Below are 21,653 nucleotides of genomic sequence, written 5' to 3'. Positions count from 1 at the left end.
TCGACGACCGATTGAGCTCAAATTTTCACAGCTTTGTTATTTTATGTATACATGTATGATGAGATACACCAACTATGAAGAGTAGTCTTTGACAATTACCAATAGTTTCCACTGTCTTTAACTCAGAAATCTGAAACTGCTCTGCTGAACATAGTGAAAAAGACCAGGGCCTAATTTCCTTATGCATTGTTGGGTAAGGGTGAAACTTAAGAAAACAAAGTTATCCCTGGCAAAATATTCACAGTAACAGGCCTGTATGCTTCGTTTTTGAAAAGGCAAGGGCACCAAGGCTGTTTCTCTTCAGCAAAGGGCACCCTATGAGGAAATTGTAAATTTCTACTGGAGCATTTCAAGGGCACCAAGGCAATGGCAAGGGGCAACGGAGGCAATCGCCTCCGTTGCCTCCGTGAAGTATCAGGCCTGCAGTAATTACGTAAATGTATCTTCATATAATGTTGTGTTGTAACCTGTTTTGTTTTAAAAGCAATACTTTTCTGTGCTCAGCAAGTTTTTGTGTTTACAGGCTTTATGAAATAGGACCCCAGACCATTTTTTTTTTAGATGGTTTGCTTTAATTGTATTTCATTTATTAAATGCAAATAATACTTTTTTACACGATGTCCTGATGCTGCTTGTGAACTTTCCCTCGCTTGTATCGTGTCACTTTGATAAAGTCGTTAAAGGGTGTCAGCGAATCAGATTCGGTTCGCACTGATTGTCTTGACCGGAAATGTTGCCATTATATCTTTGTACAAAAAAAAAACACCACAAGGTTTTGTCATGTCAGTAAGTGTAGTCTGGTTTATGGAGCATACTGACAGATTGTAACCATTTGGTTATGTCGTTTGGATTTGTACTACTGTACCTTATTTCAAAGTCTAGAGGTTTTTTTTATTTATTTTTTATTTATTATTTTATTTTTTTTATAGTGAGTTTAGGTTTCTCACAATCATAAGTCTAGAATTTTTTTTACATGTTTTTTTTTTTTTTTTTTTTAAGTTGAGGTTTCCCACAATCGTTATAATCCCCCACCCAAATGGAATAGAAACGCTAGCTTTTTTATCAGCAGGGCATATCAGTGTCTCATCCGGTGATGACATGTTAAAATGAAGCTGTACAGAAACTTCTTTATTACACTCGGGATGTTTTTTTTTCCTGGGACAAAGATAAGATCACCCCAAGCTTGGTCAGATCTGCAAATGTAGTGCTCTCTGAGAAAAGACGTTTACCCAGGGCAGTGATCGGAGAGGCTTTCAGTTGTTTTGTACGGGATGTTTCTTCTGTGGTATGGAGACTTTGGTAAGGGTTGCCGCTGCCGTCGATATTTGCCGATAGTTGATTCAATCTGATTGAGTGATATGAAATTCTATGAAGTCTTCCTACATGTGTGTTTTGAAAGTCTGTCAATAGCAGGAATAATAATGGGCAGTCAGGGTTTGCGCTTGAGCGTTTAAAAAAAACACTGGGCTAGTAGTAAACTGTGTGTTTTAGTTACCCAAGGAAGTTTTAGTGACTGAAATTTCATAAAAGTCTCTCTTATTCATCTTTAGGATGTCTCAACTTGTTTAATATTCTAAATTTCACTTTTAGTTTTTTTGTATTTGGTTTTGTATTTACTTTCAATTTTTTTTCAACTTAACAGTTCCCAACTGTTGAATATTTCCTATTTACATTTAGGTGTCAGCTTGAATGTAGTCAGTCTCCAGGTTGCTTTGATTAAATTTAATAGCTCTTCCAAACAGTTTTGTCTGGGTGTCACAGGTCACAGAGTAGGTGTCAAAGGTCACCAAGATAGTGTGTTGTAAAATCACTGGGTTTTCTTTTTTAAATCAAGGAGGACCATCCTATCTTAGATTAGTCGAGGAGAAGTCCTGAGGACGCACGTCTGGCAACATTTTCCATCGGAACAATCATGATATTTCGTCTGAGTGAGATATTTCTGAGGTATTTTGTCTGATTGGCGTCAAACATGTCGGATCAGGTAGCAGCTAAGACTTGCGTCGACCCACCGCCTTGCCCTGCCCTGACTTTTTCAAATCCTTGGGCTCTTTGCCTCGCCAACTCCGCCATGAGAAGGGACTCAAAGTCCTCCGCTAAGAAGAAGGACAAAGCTGAAGCGAGCTCGCCAAACTCTTCTCCGTTGAGAACCTGGCGCGGAAAGCTGGGACTTGTCAAACTTTTTCTACGTAAGGCGCAGCCATTTTATTATCTTGAGCTCACTGGAGATTTTGTCAGTCTGTCGGGTAAGTATCCATCTGTCTGTTTGTTAACTTGTTGGTAACGTTACTTGTTGGAATGTTTGTTTGTCTCTGTTCTCTGTGATTGTTCTGTCTGTGTGTTGACATTTTTATTTGTACTTTCCTACAAACTAACTTTCCCAAATCTTCCAATTTTCACTCCGCAGGTTTTTAATACTATATGTTGGTTGAGTAAATGTAGACTTACTGGGGCTCAATTGCATAGAGCTGCTTTATGGAGAAAATATTGTTTGATATATTTTCTGCTAAGCAAGAATGAGCAGGATACCAGTCACAGACAGTACATGTGACATGGTTTTGTGGCTGGTAACCTTATTCTCATCATAATCAGGTCGAGCTTGCTCGGCTTAAAACCGATTGTCGACTACCAGCAAGTCGTTCACTGCGCATGTACGCTGCAAGTAGTCAATCATAGGTCGACTAAAAGTGCACACTTGAATTTCCTCAAAGTTGTCACTGCCTCTTGACTTGTGGAAAATGAGTTTTTAACGAGGAGGCTGGATTATGTAATTAATTGAAACTAAATAGCATTTTGATGATTTGTTTGCAGGTCCGAGGCTGCTCCTTCCTTCGGGCCAACAAAATGGCCACGGCGCTGGGAACAGATCCCTTGAGTTCTTCAAACAGGAGCTCGGCATGAAGCATTTGGAAGAGAACAGCGAGAGATCTTCTCCGACTTCCTCCCATGTCAGGTCGGACAATGAGGTTGCCATGGTGTTAAAAGGAGGCGAGCAAGGCCCTGGGACGGAGGAGCGTTGCCATCATCGGAGCCACAGGAACTATGAGCAGCTCAGGGGAGAGTGTAAGAAAGCCATTATGCAGCTGGAGCTCCTCAAGAGGCAGCATTCGGACGTGGTGGAGAAGTGTGACCAGGCCATCAAGGAAGCGGAGTACTACAAGAACAAGTATCGAGGCTCGACCGACACCTCCGACCAGCTCCGGATGGAGTTCCAGACTAAGCTGAGGGAGTATGCTGAGCTGCGCGCCGACTGGGATCAAGCGAAGGGGGAGATCATTGACTTGAGACGAACTCATGAGGACGACATGAATGAGCTGTCGGAACTCCGGGTTCAGAACCGGGAGGTGATGAACCAGCGTGGCTCGTCAGAAGTCCTGAACAAGATGTACGACACCGCATGGGATAAGTACGAAGGCTTGAGGCGAGAGTATGAGGTGTTGAAACAGAGGAACGCTGACTTGACGTCTGCGCAGAGTGTTTCAAACTTCAGCATCGAGAGGATGGAGGAAGACTTGAAGAGGTTAAAGGGACAGGTGGAGACCGCGTACGCGGAGCGGGATCAGGTTCATACGGAGCGTAATGCGCTAAAGCAGCAGTGCACGGCGGTTATCCGGAAGTACGATAATGTCCTACGGGAGATGGACGAGACTTTACAGAGCAAACAGCTCGCTAATCAGAAGTACGAGAAGAGCCAACGGGAACTGAGTCACATGAAACACATCAAGCACGAGATGGAGAAGGAACTGAAGCGCGTGTCGGAGGAGCGTAATGCGGCGGTGCGCGAGTACACGTTGGTGATGAGCGAACGCGACGACGTGCATAAGGAGATGGAGAAGCTGCAAGAGGAAGCCCAGACGGAGGGCTCCCGCCGGAGGACCATCGAGGAGAAATACAAGAACATCTTAGCCATCAATGATGCCCTGAAGGGAAAGATGTATGTGATGAGCAAAGAGCGGGATCACGCCCTTAGGGAATACAATGAACTGAGCGACCGCTATCGAGACATCATCAACAACACGGCGCTGGCACAGAAAGAGCGCGACAAAGCCCTCTTTGAGTTTGATAAATTCAAAGATGAGCGAGACGTCGCCAGGATGGAACGCACGGAAGCCTTGGACCAACGGGACAAGCTTCTCCAGCAGTGCTACGACGCTGTCCAACAGCAGAAATCCATCAGCTACGACTACGACCTGGCCAATCGGGAAGCAGAGGTCCTCCGCCGGAATCTCGACACCGCTGAGAAAGAGCTGAAGGAGGTGCAGTCTGAGACGGATGACGCCAAGCGCCAGCGAGACCGCGCATTCCAGGAGAGGGTCAAGATCATGATGGAGAGGGAGAGCATTCGGACTTTGTGCGATAAACTCCGACGAGAGCGGGACAGGGCGGTCAGTGACTTTGCAGAGGCCCTGCGGAATCTTGACGATGTCAAGAGGCAACGAAACGATGCTGCCAAGCAGCTCAAGGAAACGAAGTAAGTACATTTTGTCATTTCTCGTTTTTCTTTTAAGGAGATTGGTTTTCCTTCCTCAAATTTTTTTTTATATACAATTTTATTAAGAAAGTGTTTTTTTTTCCTGTTTTTTTTTGCTGTACAATGCATTAATTTTAAAAAGACAAATAATAAGCTGTTTTTACAACCCCCCCCCCCCCAAAAAAAAAGAGAGAAAAAAACACAAACAACATTTCATCAACAACAAAACAAGAACAATCAGGAGCATTTTGTGTTTGTAAAGTTTCACATTTTTTTTGGGGGAGGGCAGTTTGACAGAGAAACACATTGGAGATGATTTGCAGACTTTCATTTTTGTAAACAAATCTTTCTGGGTTTTTTAATTTAATTGTGTGAAGTATCTGATTCTGTTTGTATAGATTGAATGATTGTGATGTGAAAACCAAATGTACACCGTGACACATAAAATCGCCAAAGTTCATCTTCCACAATCAGACACAAGACGATGATTTAATGTACAAAAAGCGCCCTTGAGACTCTCCAGCTCATTGAACCATAGCGTGACAAACAAAAACCACACCATTGAGTCTCCCTGGTTGATCTAGCGAGTCTCGCATTACTGCACCCACAAACACAATTCATTCCTTCACTGGAAAATACCCCAACAGATGTCAACCCCCCCCCCTTCCTCTGATGTTAAATGAGCCAATGAATTGAGAAAGTATGCTAAAAAGATCGGCGGGCTCCGCTGTGCCTCGGCGAGCGTGAAAACAAAAAAAAGAGCGTCTATGAAATGTGAGAAGTTAGATTGATGATGGAGAATTTTGGTGAAGATTTCACATGGTTTTTATCTTAAAGAGGGAGTAACATTGATGTAATTGTAGTCAGATGTTCTGATACTTTTAATGACTGTTTTGGTTCTGAATCTTAAAATCTGACTGAGGACTTAACACGTGATGTCGGTGTTCAAAGTTCTACATGTTGCCTTTTTGCAAACATTACATCATTGTTGTTAAAATGGCAGCAAGCACAAATTGCCTCACTAAAGATTCGCACAGATAGCCACAAATGTATTTCTATGGTGCAGGAGTGATTTGAAGGCAATTGCCTCCATGCTCCCAGCCGTCGATTTCACAAAACTCTTCCTAACTTAGGATTAATCTTACGACTTAGGACGACTCCCAACCCTGCACTGTAGCATGCAGGCCTTAAGATTAATCCTAAGTTAACTCGTCCTAACTCGAGATAAGACAAGTCCTAACTCGTGAAATCGACGGCTGGTCATTGCCTTGGTGCCCTTGAAATGCTCCACAAAGAAATTTACCATTCCTCATGGGTGCCTTTACCAAGGAGAAAATGCCTTGGTGCCCTTGCCCTTCAAGAATGAGACATACAGGCGTGATGGTGTTGTATGTTCTGTGTGTGTATTAATTATACACACTGTACACATGATATAATCCCATCCAAATCCCTGTAATTGAGAATGTCAATTTCATGCATGAGATTACAAGCAGCTCTCATTCTCCCCGAATGCAATTTTCTGCTTGAACCGTCCGAATAGTAACTGGGGGTTTACAATGTGGGGTCGTTTCATGGCTCTGCTTACTGTAAGCAAAGGATCGACGCTTGCGAAAACAGGGAATTCCGTGCTTACGTCAAGCGTATTTCATGGGTTTGCGGGAAACTTTGTGCAAGCATACACCACAATACAAGGCATTCTTCACTAACACAGCTAGTGCAGAAGTTTGACGCTTGCATGTAAGCGGATCGTGGGACAGAATTTGGCAGTAAACAAAGCGTTGAAATTGGGCCCGTCTCTAGGCTGTTTTTCTTGATTCAACCCCAAAATAGTAATGTTGAACTTATATTACTAAAATCTGTTCCTGTCCTAGGGAGAAGATGCAGAAGCAGACGGAGAAAGAGATGCATGCTGGGATGAAGAAGCTCATCCTCCATCACAGCCACGACTCGGCCATCGATGCCGACTCGCAGGAGTGGGAGACGGAGACGGTTGCCATAGAAACAGAGCAGGTGAGTACAGACGCATCCCCAACGATACAAACATTCGGTGTGAAAACCAGGGACCACTTTCATAGAGTTGCCTCAGGACGAGGTGCAATCAGAGTGAAGCATCTTGCTCAAGGACACAAGGTTTCAGGATCGGGATTTGAACCCACATCCCGATGACTTAACCATTTTTCCGAAACAACTTGGCCATGACACCCATATGAGGTGGTACGGCCCCCAAACTGGACAGTATGCGAGTGTCTCAGGGAATTCTGTCCCCCGGAGGGTTTGTCCCCCATTGGGAACTAAACATGGGCCGGAGGAGGACGATTCAATAGAGGGCGCTATCATAAAAGTTTGTAAGTATGGAGGGACAGAATCTCCTGCCACACCAGCAGTGTTTAAGCTAACACCTAGTCGTTTTTTTCTTTTCCATAGGAGGATGGTGACGTGAGTGTTCTCGGGTTTGATTTCGGCGACAGCAAAGATCACACCCAGATCCCGGACGACTGTTCACTAATTATAACTAAGGTTGACAAAGGAAGCCTGGCTGATGGTCGACTCAAGTAAGTCACTCCACCATTTGCACCCCCCCAAAAAAAAATGGGCCTGGAATTTCATCTTTGAGAAGGCAACGCCATTTTCATTCTGAAAAGGGCCCGTTCATTGGAAATTCTTTGGGAAACTTTTGAAGGGGCACCAAGGCCAAGACCAGGGCGTCCGTGAAATTCCAGGCCTGCATTGACTTGTAAGTGTTAACAAATTCGCTAAGCAATAATTTCTTAGCTTAGTAAATTTGTGTCTAAGTAGCTCTATGAAATTTATTTGGGATTAAAATAATTGAGCGGTGCAAAAAACGAACGGTATACTTTGTCTTAAAGGAACTTGTGAGCCTAGGAATCACCGGCAAGAACAAGAGCAAGTTCAGTGATTATGGATTTATACACTGACCTCTTCTAGGTTTATAAGAAGTCCGTTCACTCCATTTGTTTCACCAGGGGCTATGACTTTCTAATAAGTTCACCTCGGCTGACTCTCCATCCAATAGCTCTTGAATTCTGATCGGTTAATCCCTAACTTCTTTTTGTTTTGTTATGTTTGAAGGGTTAACGACTGCGTGCTGAAAGTGAACGACATCGACTTAACAAACGGAGATCGATCGATTGCCCTGCAGGCCGTCAAGAAAGCAAGAGGTGTCATCAATATGGTGAGTGGTCGAGAGGGGAAGGGTTGGGGGGAGGGGGGTTGACATCTTTGTTGGGTTACCTGTATCTGAGTGTGGAGTTGATATGCAAGGCTGGAAAGGGGCCAGACTGACTATGAGGCAGCATTGGTTTCCAGCAATGGAAAGAAAGGTATGATGATTTTTTTGATTTTTTTTTTGTGGCTTTTGTTTGTAATTATTTCGTCCATGTTTTTGCACAGCAAAGAATCTGTACTGATCCTGTAGTATACACACTGAGTGCTAATAATGACTAGCAAATAATTATTTTTCCTTAAATTTTCACTATGTGAGCTTGGGGTATTGTTTTTTTTCTTCTCTTCTTCTTCTTGGCTTTTTTGTGTTATTTTGTTTTATAACATTAATAGAAAACTGTCTGAAAACCTTACCAAAAAATGCAAAAGCTGTCTCACCTTCCAGTCGCCTTGGATCGCGGCTCTACCAATCTTATCTTGTAGTCATTTATTTCTGGCCGATATTGTCTTTAAACCAATACCCAGATATAACAGGAGTTCATTTTGATCCCCAGGTCGTTAAGAGAAGGCGTGCCTCTGGGGCCAAGTTCTGCCCAGTCACCTTGTTCCTGACCAACAAAGACCACGGAGTGACAGTGGAATCTGGCATCTTCGTCGGCCGGATAGAGCCAGGTTCAATATCATCAAAGGAGAGCGGTCTGATGGTTGGTGATCGCTTAATTTCGGTAAGTCTGAAAGTTCTATACTTTATTTTTAATTTTTTCCACGGAAATTATTTTTTTCAAACTTAAAACAACTTCTCTTCAAGTCTGAAATTAGAGCCTAACCACTCTGCTGTCTTGCAGCCCAATTTCAAAAAGCCTGTAAGCACAAAAAATAATTGCTTAACAGAAAATTATTATATACACATTAGTTGAATGTCTTAATTTGCCTGAAAAAAATCAAATTAGCTGTTGCAAACAACGTACCAACCTGAAAGACCGATGGTATTAGTGGGAAAAAAAGTTTATGGCCTGACGTTTCGACCTTAGTAGAATCTTTCTCCAAAGCTAAATTTTCCTGTTGTTTGTTTTTTGTTTTAGATCAATGGTGAATCAGTTGTCAACAAACAGGCAAAGGATGTTGAGCAGATGTTGGACACGGTCGGCGATGCCATCACCCTGAACGTGATGCGTGTCTCCTCCCCCTCCTCATCTACCGGGCTTCCCTCCAATGCGAGCCCCACTGTGGAGTCGTTCAAGAGCCACGAGACGCTCTCCTCAAAGTCCAGTCTGACGCCGTTGCTCTCCCCGTCGGAACTGAGCGAACGCTCCGAGAAGGAGCTAGAGCGAGCCAAGAGCGCCAGGAACATCAGCATCCAGACGGAGACCAACCTACCCCTGTCGCCAGCTTCCCCGTTGTCGCCAGCTTCCCCGTTGAGACGTCCCCAGGACCAGATCCCTTATGAAGATAAGGTGATCCAGAATCCCCATTTCCAGAGTTTGGACTACCCGACTAGAGGTCAGGGCAGTCTACCCTCGTCTCCCGACTGGCAGATCCTGAAAGAACCTGTGCAGTACTCTAATAAAAGGCCCCACACCAACAGTGAACCTGGTCGCAGACCTGAGGTCCTGAACAGTTGGGACAACGGACAGGTCCACCAGCAACAGTGCAATCATGAAAAACCCTGGGCGTACCCGCCCCAGGAGCATTCTCGCCAGAACTCACAAGACTTTAACCCCCACGCCGAGGACTCCCGCGACAGTGTCAGACACTCGCGGGAGGGATCCTTTGCGGGGTCCTCCCACTCCCGGCAGAGCTCTAGGGAGTCATCCGGAAGGCATTCCAGTCACCACGCCTCGCACAGCAGCCGTGAGAGCTTTCGGGAGAACAAGCGACCGAGTTCCTACGAAATGAGAGACCACGAGGGTCACGCCTCTCCCCACATTTCGCACAATACCAAAGAGAATCCTTACAGGTCGCCGCCGCCGTCGAAACACGTCAGCCACAAAAAGCAAGACTCAAAGGAGAACTTTCCACCACAAAAAGCCACTTTCGTTGGCCCACAGGAGTACAAGACCTCCCCAGCCATGAACATTATCCGACGGGAACGCGACGGCAGCCCACGGGTGGACCCTTACACAGAGCGTGGGGAGTTTTATCGCGGTGGTGGTCACGCAGAGCAGCATAAGGAAAACAGCACCTGGCCGAAATCCAGAGGCCCTCCAGAGGTCTACCTCGCCAATCGGAAAAAACAGAAGCGTGAAACTACCATTCCAGTGATGAACCCCTCTTATGAGAATGTGCAAAGTGATCGTAAAGGAGACTTCGAGATGGTTCCTCCAAAACCTCCCAGTCGCAACTCGTCTTTGAAAGCCTCCATGAGGCATAAGAGGTCCTCATCGTCCTCGACCGACCACAGGGGCCAAGGGATGCCCGAGACCAACCCCCAATCGCATGGACAATCAGTACCGAAGCTCTCGAGTCAAACTCACAGGGCGTCGTCACCCAACCGCGATTTTAACGACGGGGTGAATAAGAACAATAACCGGGATACGCAGTCCTCAGGGTTGCATTACCCAGCAGGGTCCCTACCAGACACAAGTGTGGATTACAGCGTCGTGAGCGCGCAGCAGACTGCCCAAGTCTCCACGCAATTCAGACCCATCTCAAGCCCGTCGATTGCCCACGGCCAGCACCACGCCCCGGAATCCAAAAGTGCAATACGCAGGCGTGTCCAGCGTCCAACACAGCTAGAACTTGCCTCCTACTCCCCAATCACGCCGCCGCCCCACAGCGCCGGAGTCCGACCCTGGGAGAACCACCCCCCATCCTCAATGTCGCAACAGTTTGAGTTTCGCTCGCAGCCTGCGGTGACCCACGTCGTCCGTCTCCAGAACTCGGTCCCCTGCTTCAAAGTTCACAGTCAGGCGCTGAACAATTCCAACCGACCAGGCCGTCCGGCTCATCCTCCAATCTATATGCCGCCGTACGCTTCGTCAAACCATTCAATTTCTTCCTCGTCGACCCAAGATGAAGAGCGCTCCCCATCCCGGGCTTCGCTGCCAGCCACCCCGAGGAGCTTCCAGAACGACAGCCGGAGGAACTCTAACCAAAGCTTTGACTTTGATCCCCCTGCCCGGTCTGGCTACCCTAACGCCCAGGAAGGGTATGACACGTTTCCAAAGAAGAGGGAGAAGAGGATTTGGATGACTCCTGTTTATCATCTCAGTCCGGGACCTTGCTTATCGACAGGATCCGTTGAGAAAGGTGAGATTGAACCCATAACACATTGAAGTTTACTCCCATTAAAATGAAATCAGGCTGACGCTGAAAGGGGAATCCTGTCTGATTCCATTCTGTGCCCAGATTCATAGAGCTGCTTAAGCAGAAAATATTACCTAACAATTTTTTTGCCATACAGAAATAAGGAGGATAACGAGCACAAATTGTTCACCTGACATGGTTGATTGGTGGGTAACCTTATTCTTGTAAGAAGCATTTTAATGTGCTTAGCTACTTGTTTAAGATACTAGATGTTGAATTTGCGTCGGGGATCAAGAATACCCTTACACTGCTGTGTGTCAATTTTATTTGTTGAGGTCAAATAAATATTTAATAATATTAATAAAAACCCAATTCTCTTGTTATCTCTGTGCAGGATCTGTCTCTCAGTCCAGCTCTGGTGGAAGGGACAGCCCGATCTCCCTCAGTCTGCACAGCACCTTCTCTGTCAGTTCCTCCGGCCGAGGTTCCGTCAGCTCCTTCTCAGAGCCGGGGGTCAGCGTGACTAGAGAGTGTGAAGGGTGAGTCAGAACTATATTTTAGCCTAGCCGTCAGACTCTCCCTGTTGTTATGTTCCATTTAATATGGTCTGAACCACCCTTTAAATAAAATGAAAAGTTCCTCCATTCATAAAAATGCAAATAAGCCTAGTAAATGCTTTTTTTTCTTCAGCTCCATGACTCGCATCATCGAGATTGAGAAGAGCACAGAGCCGCTCGGTATCCGAATCATCCGAGGTGATCGAGGAGGTATCATTGTTCATACAGTCACTCCAGGCAGTCTGGCAGCGAGAGCTGAGCTACAGTACGGAGACCAGATTCTAGAGGTTAGTGTTTGGTGCATCAATGCAGCAAATAGTAATAATAATAACAACTGCATTTCTTTAGCGCCTAACACCTCTAAAAGAAAGTCTCTAAGTGCTTCAAGGAGCAAACAAATAAAAATGCGTCTACCTTACCTACAACGCCTCAAATTTCACATAATTTTTTTTTTTTCATTTTGTAGTTTAATGGACTGAACCTTCGACAAGCAACGTACGACCAGGCGGCCATCATTCTAAGCCAGGGCGGTAACAGCATCAGCATGAAGGTCATACAGAGTAAGTCTCAAATAAACGCTAAGCACAAATGAGCAGGACACCAGTCACAGATGGTACATGTAACATGTTAGTTTGGCTGGTAACCTTAATATTCTGCTAAGCACTATATTTGTTGTCCTAAGCTAGTTTTTTTTACATTTAGAGCAAGTCTCCAATACTCTTAGATGACATACCTTTGTTCTGTATTTGTAATGAACAACCTATCCTTCAACACTGTAAATAACACTGTGGACTTCTATTTCTACATTATGTGGACTTCTTCCGGTCTCAGGTCCACACTTTGTGAGTAGCATTTAAACAACCTCCTTTTGCCCTCCAGGTCCTACTGAAAGCTCTAACTTCATTCGAAATTGCTTTTATCACTTTTTGTTCATGTTATTTTTTTCCACAGAAATGCAGCGTCATTCTGTTTGTGACAGCGAAGACGTCACCCCAACCTCAACACCAGGACACAACTCCCCCTTGCCAAGTCGTCCTCAATCAGAGGTCTGCTCCGATACTGGAACTATGACACCCCCAACGCCAAGAGCTAGCCGAATCTACAGGTCAGTAAACCCATGGTACGTGTGAAATTCACCAAGTAGGATTTGGAACTTTGCATCTTGGAAGTAAAACAGAGAGGTCTGCAATTACCCTGAGTGAAAATCTCTTTTGAGAAGTGTGTCTGAGTTGATTGATTCAACTTTCAATTTGATTATTTTTTTTTTTTTAAAGCGCCCCCAAGGATGAGAATCTGCCATCGCCCAGCGAGCCGCGCTTCGTATTCCTGGAGAAGAGTGGTAACAGCCTTGGCGTGGGAGTCTTCGGCGGGAACGCCGTGGGGATTTTCGTCTATGAGGTCCAGCCTGACGGAGTGGCGGCCAAACCCAACGGCCTCCAAGTTGGTGATCAAATCCTAGAGGTACAGTCTTTTGTTTTTTTGAGAAAATTGTACATTTAATTTTTACCGATTACCGCTTACAGTGTCCGCTATTTGTTTGCGATTTAAACCTAAAATGCCCAGCTTTTGTAAGTACACTAGTTGAATACATAAAATAGATCGTACATGTACGACCGCGGCACTGAAAGTGTTGTTACTGTACATATCTTTGAAGTAATTTTATTAAATACTCTTTTAGATGCTTCAAAAATGATTTAGTATGGAACACTAGAGCTGTTTTTAGTTTTTTTGTTTGCAAGTCGCCAGACACACAAGGCCTGAAGGCCACTTCAAGGTGTGGGCTACAATAAACTGTTTTTCCAGGGGCCGTACGGATGTAGGCTTTGGTATCACTACTTTCCCAACCTCAGTGATATGTTGCCATCAGAACAGCCCTAATACACCATTGTAAAAACCACTATATGTCTAGTTATTGTTATTACTCTTATTAATGATTTACTGTACACAGTTTAATGGTGTTGACTTGCGGTGTGCAACGGCAGAAAAAGCAGCTACCGAGTTACAGAAACCTACAGAGAAGGTCACCATCCTGGCACAGTATAACATTGGAAGTAAGTCCCTTCACAATAATACAAAGCTGCTAAGCAGAAAGTTATGCTTAGCTCTTGTTTTATGCTATTAAGTACAAACCAGCAGGGAACCAGTAACAAGCAGTAAACAATACATGCTGTTTTGGCTGGTAACGGGTTTTGGTCTGGTAAGTGTTTTTGTGCTCAATAGTTTTTTCTTAACTTGGACCAGGGCTCAATTTAAACGCAGAAAATATAGCTTAAAAAATGTAAACAGACCATTTTTGTCTTTCTTATTATTCTATTTATGTTTGTGTATGAAAGTCACCCCTCGTAAAAGACCATTCCTTGTAATGGTCAAAAGTTTGCGTGTGATACACTTACTCACCTAAGGACCAAAAGAATGGAACACTCTTAATCAAATCAAGAATGCTAAGACTATTCATATTTTTAAGAAACTGCTCAAATGTATCTTTGTCAACAAGTGTATTTAATAGATGTTAAATTTGCTTCATGGATAAAGAATATTAATTTTGGTTTTTACCCATACACCCATGTGTGTTAGCACTGTATACTCAGTACTTTCCCCCGAGTCCTGTAAAAAAATATCATAGGCGTGTTACTTCGTGTACTTGTCTTGAGCGCCTTTTAACAAGTTTTTGTTAATGTTGGCGCTGTATATATGTTTTTTGATTGATTGACTCACCAATTATTCCACAGAGTTCAACAAGGTGCAGGATCAGCATGGTGACTCCCTGTACATCCGCGCCATGGTGGATTACCAGTCTGAGACGGACGACCAGCTAAGCTTCAAGAAGGATGATATACTGTATGTTGATGACACCATGTATAACGGCATGCTTGGCGTCTGGACTGCTTGGCTCTTAGACCCCTCTGGAAAGAAGACTACATGTGGACAGATCCCCAGCAAGACTCTGTAAGTTTAAGGTGTTGGTGGGATGGCATGCTATGGCCTAGGCGGTCTAGCGTGCTGGGTTCATAACAAATTTCCAGGTTTGCACTGGTCTTTAGAATCGACAAAGTATCATTTGCCCGGTTTGTTTACCCCAAAAAAGTCAAATGCGGACATGGGTTAGAGGCAAAGTATGACTTTTGTTTTCTGAACCGTTTGATTGTTTGATGTCAATGTAAATGTTAGGTTAAGTTCGCCTGTCTGAAACTAATACGTGGAAGTTGGTCGCATTTTTTAGATATTGCTGAAAATCCAGAGCGAATATGTCTGCGCAGGAAGAATAATCCAATATAGGAATACACAATCTGAGAAGTATTGTGCGAATCTCTGATTCAATTCTTGGGGTTTAAAAACTGTTATCTTTTTACAGAACCACATTACTTCGAAGTGAAATGTTTCTCAAAATGCTTTATACTAACTAAGGCTTCTAATACCAAAGGTTTTTATTGCCGTCAATTTAAAGAATGATTACCAAACGTACACCTTCCCTTTAAGTCATAGATATCCTTAAACATTGTAACATCTTCACACAGGCTTCAGAAGGACCAAGCTCGTAAGCGCAGCATCTCCCAAGGCCTGCAGGAAGAAGAGCTCCGTAGCGCCTCATCGAGACGGAACGCCGTCCCCGCCCGTCGAAGTCTCTTCCGTCGCAAGAAACACCATCGCAACAACTCGGACAGCAAAGAGCACAGCGAGGGATCCGTGACCGATGTTCCTATCCAAGAAGGTAGGGTTGATGGCTGAATCAAGTCTCTACTTCAAATTAAAAACCACTTTGTTTAATTACGCTTATGTGCAATTGGTCTACGTCTAATTTTCCTTGCTGTATGTGGTTTCCCCTCTTGAGCACCTCATTTTGGTGGATTTTGGCACCTTATAAAGATTCTTTATTATTATTGTTATATTACTTGCTAACAAAACAAGAAAAACAGGTGCGGTATTTTCACAAGAATGTTGAATCGTAATGTTCTTCCTAGGTTCCAAGTTGCTATATAAATCTTATTTTTTGAAGTAAACCTGAGCTTATAATTTGTTTTCTTGTTTGCTCAATTTTACAGAAGCTGTCATGCCGACGTACCTACGAGTCGAGCCTCTGGACTGTAAGTTAAATCAAATCCTTCAAAATTCATCAGCTTTCAATTATTTTGTTTTGACTTTAAGGGCAAAATTTTGTGCGAAATTACATGTAGATGCATGATGCAAACTGACCAATCAATATCATCCGTAATTGTAAATGCTAAGAGCGGCAATGGCCTTGAATTTCCACCCTAGCAGGAAGCATTAAGCGTTAAGTGTATGGCTTTATCTACATTTTAAAAGGTTTAAAGACTCATCTTTTTCCATGTTAGATGCTTTTGAGGTGAACTATGATTTTGATAAAATAGCGCCTTCTGAATAATAATTATGTTAATTAAAACTTCTTTGTTTTCTTCTTTGTTTTTCACCAGTTCACATCAAGCGACCGGTGGTTCTACTCGGGCCTCTCTCTGATCGAGTAGCCGCTAAGATCGTTGATGAGTCGCCGGATAAATACAACAGATGCAGACCAAGTAAGAGGCTATTCTTTTACTTTCAGTCGTCCCCATATCATGATTTCTTATAAAAAATTTGTTTATGGTCTGATGTTTCGACTCTAGCTGAATCTTTCTGGGAGGCTAAAAAGGCCCTTTTCAGTGAATTGCCCCCGTATGCTATGTCAAAATAATTCTGCTGCAGTTAGCTCAAATACTTGCTGACCGTTAAGCGTCACTATGAAATAAGCCATATACGAGTTAGATTTAAATAATGTCTGTACAATAACTTGCTTAGTCACAATGTACCGCTTTCATTTTATTTCCTCAGACTATAGAGACAGTTGATATGTCAAATGGTTCAGGCAATATTCACGTGATGAGTGTGAGAAAGAACGATGGCCATTTGTCGTTGTTTACGTGTAGTGGATGTTTGGAGTTGTGATGACTCACCATATTTCGTTCCCTTCGTTAACGTGACGAGTACAAATGTTGATGTTGTATGTCTTCTTCCTTCTAGAAACAGTTCGGACGTCCTCAGAAATCATGCAGAAGGATCTTGATGATAATGTCTACGTAGACTACCAGCGCCGAGACAGCCACTTTGAATGCATCCAGTCTGCCGCAGTCAAAGAAATCACCAAAAAGGTAACGCACCAAGATATTGAGCTTAAAGGAACTGGACACTATTGGTATTTACTCAAAATAATTTGTTTCCATAAAAATTTACTTGGAAACAAGCAATGGAGAGCTGTTGATATATTGAAACATTTTGAGATGCGACTCCTCTGAATAGTATGACACTGCTCTAGAGTTGCAAAGGTCGTGGGTTCGAATCCCACCCGAGTAATATGCCCGTGATTTTGTTCACAGAACTCAGGAAAGTACAGAGTATAAAGTGCTAACATACATCGGCGTATGGGTAAAACCAAAATTAATTTGTCTTTATCCCCGATGCAAGTTTCCATCTATTAAATCTGAATGTTTGTTTTGTGTGTAGGGTTGCCACTGTGTTCTTGATGGTGTATCTCCGTACGTCAGTGAGCGACTGCAGATCCTTCAGCTGTATCCAATCGTTGTATTCATCCGCTTCAAATCGGCAAAACAAATCAAGTAAGTAATCAATTCAGAAGATGAAGTAAGCTTTTGTAGTGTCCCGCACAGTGGCAGCAGAATTTCTTTACACAGCTCTCTTTTCTCCAAATCAAAAACTAAATATAGAATCACACTGTCTCGGAAAAAAATAATTCTTCTGCGACTATTTATTTTGTCGATCTCATCTTGTTTTCAGAGAGCAGAAGGACCCTCACTACATCCCAGAGAGGGTCACCAACAGACTTGCCAAGGAGCTCTTTGAACAAGCCCAGAAACTGGAGCAAGAATGCCGACCACTCTTCTCAGGTAAGATAACGAAACATTGACAAGATGTTTGCTCCCAGGGTCCTAGTAAATAGAGCTTCTTAAACACAAACCGTTGACATGGGTCAGAAAAGACTTGTAAGTCCTAGAAATATCCAGTCAGCTCAAAACAGAAAGGAATAGAATTTTACACTTGGTGCCACCGCAAACCTCCCCTGATTGTACTCCCAACATGTAAATTTTAGTTATTTTTAATATACTCCTTTTATAACTTGAAACACTACTCTGGGCCCAATTTCATAGAGCTGCTAAGCACACAAATTTGCTTAGCATGAAATTTCTTCCTTGATAAAAACAAGTTTACCAACCAAATTTCCATGTGATTTTCAGGATAAGCAAACAAAAGCTGAATACCAGTAACAAGCACTATGCAACAAATGGAAATTTGGCTGGTAATCCTGTTTTTATCTAGGTAGAAATTTCATGCTTAGCAAATTTGTGTGCTTAGCAGCTCTATGAAATTGGGCCCTGGTATGCTGAGGTCACGCACATGTTTTTACGCACAAAGAACAGCTATTGTCCTTTTTGGCCTAAGTGGGGGTACTTTTTGAATGCCAGTTGATATTATATGCAAGGGGTCTACTTGGGGTCGCAACATTGTCAGTAAGATTTGTTTCTCATTCATTTTGTTTGTTCCTTGTTTCTTTGCAGATGTCGTCGCAGGAGGAAATCTTGCGAGTGTTTGCACAAAGATCAAGAAGGTGGTAGATAAGGAGCAACGTAAGACTGTCTGGGTTCAGTCCATCTCTGGGCTCTAACCTTTGACGTCGTCTTGGACTCATTTGTGTTGACCTTTAACCCATGGTTCAAATCCATCGAACCGGAGAGGCTGTGTGTCTGAGACTTGATTTAAAGGCATAGCCGACCCACATTTGAAATACCTGTGCGCCAGTCGTAGAAACTTATTCCACAGGTTTTGGGTTTTGGCTTCTCTACCAAGCTGTAGGATTCTGTAACGAGTTCACGGTCTTGCGATCCTCTCAACTTGTAGCAGAAATAAAATAATGGTGGGAGAATTTTCTACGCTTTCGCTGAAATTATTTTAAAAGTGAAATAGGTAAGCAGCAGTTTTAGTTTCTTCACGTGGGAGTGGAACAAAGCTTCTTCTGTGTGGTTGCCAAAAAACTCGTTAACAGGAGACTCCTTTTTTTTTCAAGAGTGAAAGTTATACTTCGGGATTCTGAGAAAACAGAATTAGCTGTTGCAAAAAAATTACCAACCAAAACGACCGATGGTATAAATGCAAAAAAAATGTTTTAAAATATTACGACATTTTCTCCAAGGCTCAATGATGACCGAGATTCTGTTAGAAAAGTCCTCTTCAATGTCATGCAACACAAAGGCAGTCAAATCAGTCGAACATTGGTAGGATTTGAATTAGCGTGGCAAGATATTTGGATTTTGGTTGAAACTTTATCCTACCACAAACTTGTTCATAATGCCTGTCATGTGATGATTTCTTGGGACTTGAAATCACGTTCAGTGCAAGGCCTTGTCTCTGGAATAGCGACTGCCCCTAAATGATGTCATCCACACAGAGCACCAGACTTCTAATCAGTTATGCATATATGGTAATGCTCAACTCAAGAGGGCGGCAAACTGTGCATATAAAATATTCTTTTGTTTGGACTGAGCGCTAAACTGTTAAAGATAGTGTGACTGCCACAATGTATTTAACTTTGTTTTTAAAAATGTACCTTTTCTTTTGTATTCGCTGTTACCTTTAAGTCTTCAAATTCAAAGGTGTTCGCTTAAACGTTAATGTTTTCAGCATTTGCAAAAATGTGAATTTAACAAGAAAGCCAGAAATGTTTGTGTAAAATAGAAAGTACGTTGTACATATTTAACTGCCACATGATGAAATAAATAAGAAAGGATCAATTGCACTTCAGTACTGTGTAAAATAGAAATAAATTGTAGTGGTTTTTTTTTTCCGTTAATTATTTATTAGATATTAAGTGTTCTGGATTAGGTGTAACCCGGACCACATGATTCATTAATTTGCATAATGTGGGGGGGGGGGGGGGTGGTTGGAGGAGTTGTTGTTTATAACTGTGGTTATGTGTAGCCAATTTTGCAGCGATGGCTACGAGGTAATATTTATGGTTTTAAAAAAAGTTGGGTTTTATTTATACAACTTTCAAAAAGTAGTGAATACTATGCATTATTTTGTTTGACATCTCGGTTGTTGTTTTTTCGTACAGGTCTATTTTTCAATCATGTTCTTATTGTTGTTATTTTATTTATTACTCTTGTTGTGTAATTAAGAATGGTATGAATTGTAAGCAATGGGTCTTGGCAGCAGGACCAGGGAAACCAGAGAGATTTTCAATTATCTCAGATTTTTTTAATTTTTGAATTGGCTTCTTATCTTATAAATATATCTTGGTTGTTCACCCTTACACCGATGAGTATCAAAGACACTGGACACTTTAGGTTATTACTCAAAATAATATTTAGCAAAAAACTTACTTACGAGCAATGGAGTATGATAGTATAAAACATTGTGAGAAAAGGCTTCCCTGAGGTAACTTTTATCAGCACTTAACGACTCTTTCATCATCGACAGGAGTCTTCATCTTTTTTTCCTGAAGACAATCAGAGCATACTGATCGAAACGTCGTGTCATGAACCACCGGTTCTTTTTAGAACCAACGCTCAAAAGAGATATTTCCACACGGTGTTACTGCAAACCTCTCTTAGTTATACTTCCACCATGCAAAGCTTCAAATCCTAAATATTTAGAAATTTGTTCCATTTTAAAGACAGTGGACACTTTTGGTAATTGTCAAAGACTGGTCTTCTCACTTGGTGTATCTCAACATATGCATAAAATAACAAACCTGTGAAAATTTGAGCTCAATTGCGAGATAATAATGAATGAAAAAAACACCCTTGTCACACAAAGTTGTGTGCTTTCAGATGCTTGATTTCGAGACCTCAAATTCTAAATCCGAGGTCTCAAAATCAAATTCGTGGAAATTTACTTCTTTCTCAAAAACTACATTACTTCAGAGGGAGCCGTTTCTTACAATGTTTTATACTATCAACCTCTCCCCAATACTAGTTACTAGTAGTAAAGAAAGGTTTAATGCTAATAATTATTTTGAGTAATTACCAATAGTGTCCACTGCCTTTAACGATAACCATTTTCTTTTACTGATTTACTGTCATCTACGAACACTTCAAAAATTCTTGAATTCTAGCAGGTTCAGAGTGTGTTTTTTTAACTTGTAGATTTGTATGTAAATCAGCTGTTAGGTAAAAGGGTTATGTAATTCATAAAATTTATAGACTATTTAAGGGAATGAATTGTTCAATCCACTGCGGAAAGTAAATTTTCATCTCATTTTTTTCTATAAAATTAAGTGCACAAAAATGAGTCTATGTGTGTATATATGGCACCCAAAACAACAAAAAAACTAAAAAACCTGTTTTCTTAACTGAGTTCAGTAGACATAGCAGGCCTAAAAATTGATGCATTGTTTACAACGCCTGGGTTTGGATTTCATAAAGATGCTAAGCGTTCAAAACTTTGGTAAGCAGAACCTGGTTTTGCTTAGCAATAATTCTTGCTTTATGACATTAAGCTTCTGAACAGGTATAACAACCCCCCCCCCCCTGTTCAAAACAATTTTTTTTTGGGGGGGGAGGGCTTAAATTCCAACACTTTCAACCAAACACTTGTACAAACAAACAAAATGAATATATCATGTTGCAGAATTGTGGAAAATAATTTGGTAAATTTTCTCGAATTTTTTCAATGTAAAATTTGCTAAAAGAAATAATAGAATTTGAGGAAACATTTTGTAAGAGTACTTTTCGTGCTGAATGACATAGTATAGGTAATTACCAAAACAATTGTAAAGTAAATTTTCAAAACATTCAAAATACTTTTTGGAAGATTAATTAGCATTACAGCCTGGTTCAGACTTTCTACAAATGCACATGCGAAGCAAATTTTGGTGAGGCAAAAATCGGTACGTGCACTGCTTCGCTTCCACTTGTGACGCAAGAAAAGCCGCTTCGCTGAAAGCATTTGCAGGAAGTATGAACCGGGCTTTATTGGTTTTGGTACAAGATGTATTGCTGTAATTATAGAAAATAGTATACATGAACTTCCTTAATTTTATTTAAGTTGTCAGGCCAGGCAATATTTATGAGCTTAATATGCATAAATCACAACAATTACTTCTGTGTTTGTTTTATAAATTGATGAACAATTTAATCTTACTCTGATGTTTTATTGGTGAGAGGGAATTACGATTAAGGATAGAAAAAAACTTG

At 42.1% G+C, this 21,653-nt stretch overlaps 1 protein-coding gene across 3 annotated transcripts in view; it reads left to right on the top strand.

Moving 5' to 3' along the window:
* LOC117303642 (disks large homolog 5-like) overlaps positions 1 to 20,029 on the top strand; it is a 50,640-nt gene extending 30,611 nt beyond the window's left edge. Inside the window, exons 2-22 of one of the 3 annotated variants that reach the window (XM_033787873.1) lie at positions 1,835 to 2,243; positions 2,809 to 4,468; positions 6,340 to 6,478; positions 6,893 to 7,020; positions 7,559 to 7,661; positions 8,206 to 8,376; positions 8,734 to 10,900; positions 11,292 to 11,436; positions 11,588 to 11,741; positions 11,921 to 12,014; positions 12,406 to 12,559; positions 12,729 to 12,915; positions 13,403 to 13,505; positions 14,184 to 14,400; positions 14,970 to 15,163; positions 15,495 to 15,536; positions 15,885 to 15,986; positions 16,468 to 16,595; positions 16,948 to 17,060; positions 17,239 to 17,348; positions 18,018 to 20,029. In XM_033787873.1, the coding sequence (XP_033643764.1) occupies positions 1,970 to 2,243; positions 2,809 to 4,468; positions 6,340 to 6,478; positions 6,893 to 7,020; positions 7,559 to 7,661; positions 8,206 to 8,376; positions 8,734 to 10,900; positions 11,292 to 11,436; positions 11,588 to 11,741; positions 11,921 to 12,014; positions 12,406 to 12,559; positions 12,729 to 12,915; positions 13,403 to 13,505; positions 14,184 to 14,400; positions 14,970 to 15,163; positions 15,495 to 15,536; positions 15,885 to 15,986; positions 16,468 to 16,595; positions 16,948 to 17,060; positions 17,239 to 17,348; positions 18,018 to 18,124 (6,492 nt within the window). In that variant the 5' untranslated portion in view covers positions 1,835 to 1,969 and the 3' untranslated portion in view covers positions 18,125 to 20,029. Of the gene's footprint in view, positions 1 to 1,834; positions 2,244 to 2,808; positions 4,469 to 6,339; positions 6,479 to 6,892; positions 7,021 to 7,558; positions 7,662 to 8,205; positions 8,377 to 8,733; positions 10,901 to 11,291; positions 11,437 to 11,587; positions 11,742 to 11,920; positions 12,015 to 12,405; positions 12,575 to 12,728; positions 12,916 to 13,402; positions 13,506 to 14,183; positions 14,401 to 14,969; positions 15,164 to 15,494; positions 15,537 to 15,884; positions 15,987 to 16,467; positions 16,596 to 16,947; positions 17,061 to 17,238; positions 17,349 to 18,017 lie in introns of all 3 variants that reach the window. The other 2 variants (XM_033787872.1, XM_033787874.1) reach the window with 2 other exon arrangements.
* Positions 20,030 to 21,653: the final 1,624 nt, after the last annotated feature.

This window comes from Asterias rubens, chromosome 20 (assembly GCF_902459465.1).
Source record: "Asterias rubens chromosome 20, eAstRub1.3, whole genome shotgun sequence".
Lineage (NCBI taxonomy): Eukaryota > Metazoa > Echinodermata > Asteroidea > Forcipulatida > Asteriidae > Asterias > Asterias rubens.
This window is presented reverse-complemented; position numbering and strand designations above follow the sequence as displayed.